An 8719-nucleotide genomic window follows, 5' to 3' on the forward strand; every position below is an offset into this window, starting at 1 on the left:
GGGGTGGGGTTCCATCTTCTGTAGGTTAGTTTAGGTTGGGTGGGGGTTGGGGGGGAGATGAGGAAGAAGATGATTTTTTTTAAGGTGGTCAAATTTACCTTTATACCCTTTTAAGTTGGTCAAAAATTGGTCAAAATTCAATTTTATTGGTCAACTAACGGTCAAACAGATGGAAACCGTCCATTTGGATCCCATGTTCATATCTTTGAAAGGTTTGGGACTGTGGTTGGCACAAACTAAAGGTTTGGGTAAAGTCTGCTAATAAACGAAAGGTTTGGTACCTCGGCTGCAATTTTCCCTATTTTAAACAAGGGATACTTTCGTCATTTGACCCTTCGAAGGTAACAAAAACTATAGAAGAAAACAGGGGAAAGAAGCGTAAATGTTTAAGACCAAAGAAAAAAAAAAGAAAAAAAAAAGAAAAGGTCTTCTTGAGATGAAAACATTGTTACATAACGCTGTTCAGCTACTGCAGAACGACACCTTGATGTCAGCATCACCTTCATTTTCGTCTCCAGTCGCTTTACAGTAGAATACAGCAGAACACACATCAATCCCATCGATCGTCAAGCATCCCTTGCTCTCAAGAAAAGTGAAAATACAACTGCTACTCCCATCCACTCTTCCGATAGGTTGCCTCCCGTTAAAAGAAAATGACCATGGGTAAAACCACCTTATCTCTGTAAATCTCCTTCCGATTTCATCTGATGCGTTTCAGTTATTAGTGAACCTAGTTAGATTGGTAGTGGATTGTAATATTAGTTAATCAGATAAATGGATTGGCTGTCAATAAAAAGGGGCCCAGGTAGTGTGCCAATTGTGCACAACAGTGATCGATATGAGTTTATTAAGGATATTGGAGGAGGTAATTTCGGGATGGTCTGGCTCTTGAAGGATAAACAGGTCAATGAGCTGGTTGCTGCTAAGTATATTGAGCGAGGCGATCGGGTGAGATTAGTATTTTTCAATAGCAACTCATGTTCGCTGTACTTCGTTTTCTCTACCATTGGAAATTGTTTTCCAGTAGTAATGTTGAAATAACTCTAATTTTGCAGTTATTTTTAGTGGCACATACATGGAAAATCTTATTTTTGGGAACATTTACAATTCCTGAGATTTTATATTTTCATTTTCTATTTTGGAGTTATAATTTTTTCTAGGAAATATTTCTCTTAAATGATTTCTAAAATAGGATAGACATTGTCTTCACACTTGTTAGCTGAAAAAAGAAAGTGAACAGATAAATAAAATTACAACTAGCAATATTCTATGCACAGATTAATAAAATTATTACTAGCAATATCCTATGCTGTCGTGCCTTTTTTGAGCAGTCATCGTTTTCTTCCTCTCAGGTCTTAGCAAGATAAGTAGCCAGTATATAATAATTCACTGGTACATATTATTGCCTTCCCTAAAGTAGTTCTTTGTAGAACCAATTTCCCGATGATTGCACTTCTAGAATTTTGTGGCCAAAGTTGAATGTTACATAAGATTTTTATAATTCTTTTATGCATATATATATTGTAAATCGTGAACCAAGTATTTTTGTTATAAATGAAGATTTCAGTAACTAGTACATTGTACAATAAAAATCGAGATACCACATGCTACTTCATAATGCCCAATGGAGTGGGTTAGAAATTTCATTCATGTAGCTTAGTATTGCTTTCTTGTGGAAAGTTCTATTGCATTGTCGGCATCTACTATATTAGTTCACGAAAATATCTTGCACATGAAGAGAAGGAATGAACAGGGCTTCTTGAGCTCATGAGAGTTGAAGGATAAAACTCGACCTCCATCTTTATAATCTTTTAAAAAGGGATGACAGGATTTCGGCCTTCCCCCAAAAGGGGGCTCAAACCCAGGTCATTTGCCTGGTAAGGCTTTGCTCTATCCACGGGAGCTAGGCCATAGTCTTAAGTTAATAGCACCATCTGAATTGGGCCAAATTTAGCACTCTTTTCTTGTGATTATTATGTTTATCAATAAAAATAAACATAGAATGGAATTTATGTAGACTGTCTAATAAGTAGCTGCCAAAAATGGCTTGGGTTTTCTCTCAGATGCTACGTGCTGTGTATACTCTAGCTCGACTTTTTAATATATACAATTACAATACCACAACTTTCTGATTCTGAGCATGTCATGTAATGTTTTGGTCTAGGAACTGAAATCTAAAGAAAATTTCATTTTTATTACCATTGGAGTTGATTTTGATGAAGCCTGATTTTCCAATGCAAAACGTGGTCTGGACGTTGTTGGGTTAAAATAACTTCATTGTTTATTCGGTGTTCTGTGTAGGAATGATATTTATTTATTGTAGCAGGATGCTTTTAGCTTTATTTTGTTCCTTAGCAAGTCTTGCTTTGACTTTGACAGGGTGCTGTTGATATAGTTGAGATCAAAGTTTGCTCCACCACGTATGATAATAAATGGAGTTAGTAAAGCAGTGAAAACTTAATAATCACAAGAATGCCTATAACCCATAAATAGTCAAAATGTAATTTTGGTTCCGTTACATATATTTATTCTCCTTTTTATTTTAAACAGAGAGAATGGCAAGAATTTGGTAAGACTAAATTGTTATAATCATTTGAGCATTCATTTTTGTATAGCGATGGTTGATCACTTTGTGGCTGACCAGCAGTTTCCTTCTGATAAATAGCTACACTATGCCTGACAACCTTTTGTATTTCTCCATTGTTCCCCCCAAGAAATGCCCAAAAGTTATGCTTTGATATTCCACGAAGTATTTCTTTTTGTCCTGCAGGGCTGGTGTTGGCTTCATGAGATATCTTCTATATTTGAACTCCTTTATATTTCTCTATTATCTTTTTGTACTTAACAATCACTGACCCTGGTAATGTTCATTGCAGATAGATGAAAATGTTCAAAGAGAAATTATCAATCACCGTTCTTTGAGGCACCCTAATATTGTTAGATTTAAAGAGGTTTGCTGCTGATTATCCCTTTGCCTTATTTATATGGTCCTGAGACATTTTATTTTCTTAATGGTCACATTTTCAACATCCAACATCAGGTCATTCTAACACCAACTCATTTGGCCATTGTCATGGAGTATGCATCTGGAGGAGAGCTTTTTGAGCGAATATGCAAATGCAATGCGGGACGCTTCAATGAGGATGAGGTTGTTATAATTAAATTGCTACTATTCTGTTATTCCATGCAGCACAATTGTGACTGATGATATTTACTGCTGTTTCTGGGGCAGGCTCGCTTTTTTTTTCAGCAACTTATATCTGGAGTCAGCTACTGTCACTCGATGGTATTCTAATGTTCTAGTGGAAAAGTCATGTATTATTTATGATTATTTTCTGCTTGTATTGATTGGAAATAAGCTGAAGGATCAATCTTACGTTTCATGATGAAGCAAATATGTCATAGGGACTTGAAGCTGGAAAACACGCTGTTGGATGGAAGCCCTGCTCCAAGACTCAAAATCTGTGATTTTGGGTATTCTAAGGTATTGCTTATGGATTGTTATGATTGGATTTTGATCAGCTTTCAGATAATACAGAAAACCCTGCTGTTCTATAATGTTTATTTGCTTTAGTATCTCCTAGTTATCTGCCTTGTCCTTTTCAATCCTGAGAATACCTTGTTGTTTTCAGTCTTCATTGCTGCATTCACAACCAAAATCTACTGTTGGAACTCCTGCATATATTGCTCCTGAGGTGTTACTTAGGAAAGAATATGATGGCAAGGTAAAACTATTCGCTCTGTTTTTGACAATTTCACACTATACATCATGAAAATGGTTGCGGTAATTTATATTCATGCATAGGAGAAACACAAAAAATATGCTAAGAACATCTGGATGTGGATTTCAGATATAATCTAATGAAATATTTGGATATCGTATTGCGTACTTTTGGTATGACATTATACTGAACACTTTACCTATTTCTTGACATTTGTTTGGAAGTTTCTTTATTCAACATCTGGGGTTGGGATGGAGGCACATTTGATAGGGATAATTGCAGCCACAGTCCCAAACCTTTCAAAACACTACGGATTTTACCTTAACCTTTCATTCGTTGCACCCGTGGTCCCAAACCATTCAAGTGCATACTGCTGAAGTCTATTAGTTTACCAAAAAAATAACTATGACCACATTTTTAACAATAAACAAAAGAAATCAAGAAACAGACGTCCCCAAACAAGCCAAAACATAACAATCCCTTACGCTGCCGTTGCCTACCACCACAACCCACCAATCGCTGCCATGTAAATCCACACTTGAAGCAGATTCTTCCATGGAATCCCCATGGTATTCATTCACAGTAGATTCAAGCATATACATAACTCATATACATAAATCAACTGCATAAATTTGTTTCTCCATAACCCATATTCATAACTCACAGACAAAAAATTTCAATCGATCTCTCCATAAATGAATCTGCCTCCCATTCTGCAACTTACGGCCAACTCCTGATCAAAAGTATGAGAAGATTTGGACCAAATTTTTATTTTCCTTAGTCCCCAACCACTTCTGGGCGAGATCGAAGAGCAAGAGGATATTGTCGAAATTTTCCACCCCATTGATTCCAAAGCATCAGATTTTAAAGCTACCCTTAAAATCTTGGTCCAGAAAGCATCTTAAAGCTTGCTTGTGCGGGGGGGGGGGGGGGGGGAAGAATAATAAGAAGAAAAAAGGGAAAAAAAAAAGTGTGCAGCAATAGTTGTGCAGAAACAGAAATGCTTCTTTAAACTTGCTTTTATCAACAGAAACAGAAATGCGAACCAAACATGATATTCCTAGATCTGGAAATGAATAACAGTGCAACAATGATTGTGCTGAAAGAGTTTAGTGCAAAAAATGAAAAAAAATAGTTTCAGTAGGGGATGTTGACTGTGTGTGGTTTTAGTTTGGGGGTGGGGAAGAAGACGTCTGTGTTCTTTTTCTTTTACTTTTGTATTTTTTGGGTTTTTTATTTAGTTATTTTAATTATTTTATATTAAAAAATATGAAGTTACTATTTTTCCTTCTTGAGATTGTTAAAAATGTTGTTAAAGTTATTTTTTTGGTCAACTAACGGACATATAGATGGTTTCCACCCATTTGTCATCCAACTGCACGCAATTGAAAAGTTTGGGACACAGGTGCAACAAATGAAAGGTTAATGGTAAAACCTGCAAAGATTTGAAAGTTTTGGGACGGTGATTGCAATTATCCTTATATGATATATGGAGAATAAAATGATTACTCTCACAAGAATTTTTCTATTAGTTCTTATATGATATTTATATTCATATTCTCAATTGCATTGAAAAAAAAAAAAAATTCTCTATGAACTCCTATAAGATCTGTGAGGTGTGAGGTAATCTTCTGCTTGGATCACCTGTTTTATTTCATTATGAAGACCCAACTTGTCTTACAATTTTCTAAATTGATAATCCCGAGTTGTTCTGGGTGAAGGTGAAGTTTTAAAATCTATAATGCCCGGCTAATGTTGTTTTTAAGTTTCTTCCATCCCTTGGTATTAGTGGTGCTTAATTTTGAGGGCCTTGTACATTTGTTTGCAGCTAGTGTATTACACTATTACATAATAAAACAATGTGGGAAAGAAAAAAAGATGTTTTGAGGGCGTTGTACATTTGTTCGCTGCGAGTATATCCCATAATAAAACAATGTGGGAATGAAAAAAAGAACATGTTTTACCGACTTCACTTTCCATGGAAAATCTGTTCTCATTCATACGGGAACAATTTAAGAGTACAAACTACGAACTAAAAACGGTAGGTACAAAATCATGCTAGCAGCATTACGAAATCTGTAGTTCTCAATTTATGCCCTTGTTTGATGGCCTTTAATTTAAATTACTTTACTTAAAATTTATTTTCATACTCATTTTCGACCACATATTCACACAATAATATATCGTACATGTAAATTCAAAATTTTCCCTACTTTTTTTTTTTTGAACCACACATTCTCCAAAAAATATTATTCAGAATATAATTTTTTCAAATTAAAGGCCACCAGACAGTGGCTAAATTGGTTGTCAGATTGTAGAACTGTAAGCTAATTTTGAAGAGGTTGGTTCATTGGCACTCAACTCGTACTTTAAGATTTAGGTGTTGCACTTGCATTAAATCACTTCTCTTTTGATGTCAATTTTAGTCAACACTCCAGTGACATGTTTAATGCTAGAGTCAATAGTACTGTACAAGAAATCTCACAAATTTGTAGTCTCTCTCTCTCTCTACTTTAAGTTATAAACTACTGTAGGTTCTAGATGATTGATCCTGAATACCATTATGTTTTTAGTTCATCTCCGACTATTTGGCATAATTAGACCTACATAAAATTAGTTAACAATTTGAGAAGATGTAAAAGCCATTCGACAGAAAACATAAATTAAATAAAACTAGAAGTAGAAAGTTAGTGTATAATTTAGAATGGACTGGAGTGACTGTTAATGAAACTGATAGAGAACCTAATATTTAATTTCAATAATTTAATAAATAGAGCGAGTTATCTAAAAACAAACCATGCCAGAACACACTTGACCAGCTGCTGATTATTGCCTTGGTAAGCTATTGCCTCACCAACTAACTAATCAGACGGAACTCCAAGTTGAGGAGTGACTCGGAATACTGCCAAGATATCAGTATCTTTGGTACACCAGAGGTGTATCCTTCCCGGTCCTCTCGTACTAGGGAAAGGTCCTCTTAATGCTCCAACGCCCACACCAAATACATAATAACAGAAGTTAACTTTGGTTGGTTAATCCAATTAGTTCATTGATGGTCCGAACATCTTCTTTAAAACCCTTGAACCTGGTCATTTTAGAAGAAATTTCACGACAAAAAAGCACTTTTTCACTCCTTCATATGCTAGAGGATTTCACTTGGAAAAGCCGGAGGAAGGTGATGATGACGCCACGTCATCATGTCCCTTATGCCTTGGGTGACGCACATGCTAGGAAGGCCTCGGCAAGCTGCTAAAAGAATTCAGTTTAAAACCAGGAGGCCTTATCTTTTTAGGAATAAGCGATATAAAAAAGGTTGAGAGAGAGTAATTTGTCTTTGATCTCTTTCCACATTTGATTTAACTTTTACCAGAATGGAGCTGGACAAATCAATTGCATTCAAGTTGAGTTTTGAACGGCTGACAATGTATACTTTCTTACCAAATCCCTGAGACAACAAGAAACTAATCCTTGAGGGGACAAATGCAAGTAGTAACTTGGTAGCTAATCGTTTTTTCTTTGAAAATAACCCCATCCCCCAAATATACTAGATTGCTTTCTTATATATATAGATTTTTTAGATTGCTGGCTGTTGATCTAACATCATGCGACTGCTTCAGATTGCAGATGTATGGTCCTGCGGGGTCACTTTATACGTGATGCTCGTAGGTGCCTATCCATTTGAGGATCCTGAAGAACCTAAGGACTTCCGAAAGACGATTCATAGAATCTTAAATGTTCAGTATTCCATTCCAGAGTATGTTAATATTTCTGAGGAATGTCGGCAGCTAATTTCACGGATCTTTGTTGCAGACCCTGCACAAGTAAGCTCTTCCACCTTCGAGAAATATACATGTATCTTTGTTGCGAAATTGAAGTATAACATTTCATTTTCATAGTCAAGTTAATTTTTACAAATGGCTGCCTTGTGGTTCTTCATGTTGATTGAGCATTTGCATTATAAATTTTGGTCACTGTCCAACTCTCATGCTGTTATGACAAATTTCTTTCTAGCGCATCACCATCCCAGAGATTAGTAACCACTTGTGGTTCCTGAAGAACCTTCCGGCGGATCTAATGGATGAAAGGACGATGGGAAACCAGTTTGAAGAGCCCGAACAGCCCATGCAAAATCTGGAAGTCATCATGCAGATAATCTCAGAGGCAACTATACCTCCCGCTGGTTTTTATGATCTGGGCATTATAGACGATGACATGGAAGACCTGGATTCCGATCCTGATTTTGATATTGACAGCAGCGGAGAGGTCATTTATGCAATGTGATTGAGATTTTTTAGTAGGACCGGAATCTGCAAAAAAGGAAAAACGAGGGAACATTTTCTTGGATTATGGCTGCTGGAAGACCTTTTTTAGAAGGACTCTGTGTAACATCTTGCTAGAAGTATGATTCGAGTTTGGTCATGGTTCGGTATGTCAATCATGTTTTGGTTCAGAATGGAATTGTATTCTGCTGTCTTGTATCCTTCTGTCGAGACGAAATTGAAGCATGATACTGTTATAGGAGTACACAAGCTGGCAGTGGTTAATGTATGGCTTGTTATAAATTTGCTTATATGAATCGTGATGTATGTACCAATCTGTACTTAATACCTATCGCCTATGGTTACACTGGAGAGTTCTTATTAGCTTTTTTGTATTATTGGACAGTGCTGTGCTAGATGACTTATTTTTCTTCTTGTGGTGCAATTGCAGCTGGAAGTCATGAAGTGTTGGGACTGTTGAGCAATGTTGTGTAATGCGTGGCGATACGTGGAGACCAATCTATGAGCTATGTGAGATTAAGCAAGGCTTAAGCGTAAAAAAACGTAAAAAGATATATATTCTTATTTTAATATTATTTTATTTTTTAATGAATCAAAAAATTATTTAATACTTAAAAATAATACTTAGTAAACATTTAAAACTTATCTTTTAGTAAACATTTAAAACAGAAGTTTCCAATAAAAAGATAAGTTTTAAGTTTAAATGTAAAATAGTAA

At 35.8% G+C, this 8719-nt stretch overlaps 1 protein-coding gene across 1 annotated transcript in view; it reads left to right on the forward strand.

The window, feature by feature from the left end:
• The window catches only part of LOC111367875 (serine/threonine-protein kinase SAPK10-like), a 31528-nt gene extending 23122 nt beyond the window's left edge, over window positions 1-8406 (forward strand). Inside the window, exons 2-8 of the mRNA XM_022988959.1 lie at window positions 2877-2951; window positions 3041-3148; window positions 3233-3286; window positions 3392-3484; window positions 3633-3725; window positions 7340-7543; window positions 7734-8406. Coding sequence (XP_022844727.1) covers window positions 2877-2951; window positions 3041-3148; window positions 3233-3286; window positions 3392-3484; window positions 3633-3725; window positions 7340-7543; window positions 7734-8003 — 897 coding nt within the window. The 3' untranslated portion in view covers window positions 8004-8406. The remainder of the gene's footprint in view (window positions 1-2876; window positions 2952-3040; window positions 3149-3232; window positions 3287-3391; window positions 3485-3632; window positions 3726-7339; window positions 7544-7733) is intronic.
• Window positions 8407-8719: the final 313 nt, after the last annotated feature.

This window comes from Olea europaea, chromosome 18, assembly GCF_002742605.1.
Source record: "Olea europaea var. sylvestris chromosome 18, O_europaea_v1, whole genome shotgun sequence".
Classification (NCBI taxonomy): domain Eukaryota; kingdom Viridiplantae; phylum Streptophyta; class Magnoliopsida; order Lamiales; family Oleaceae; genus Olea; species Olea europaea.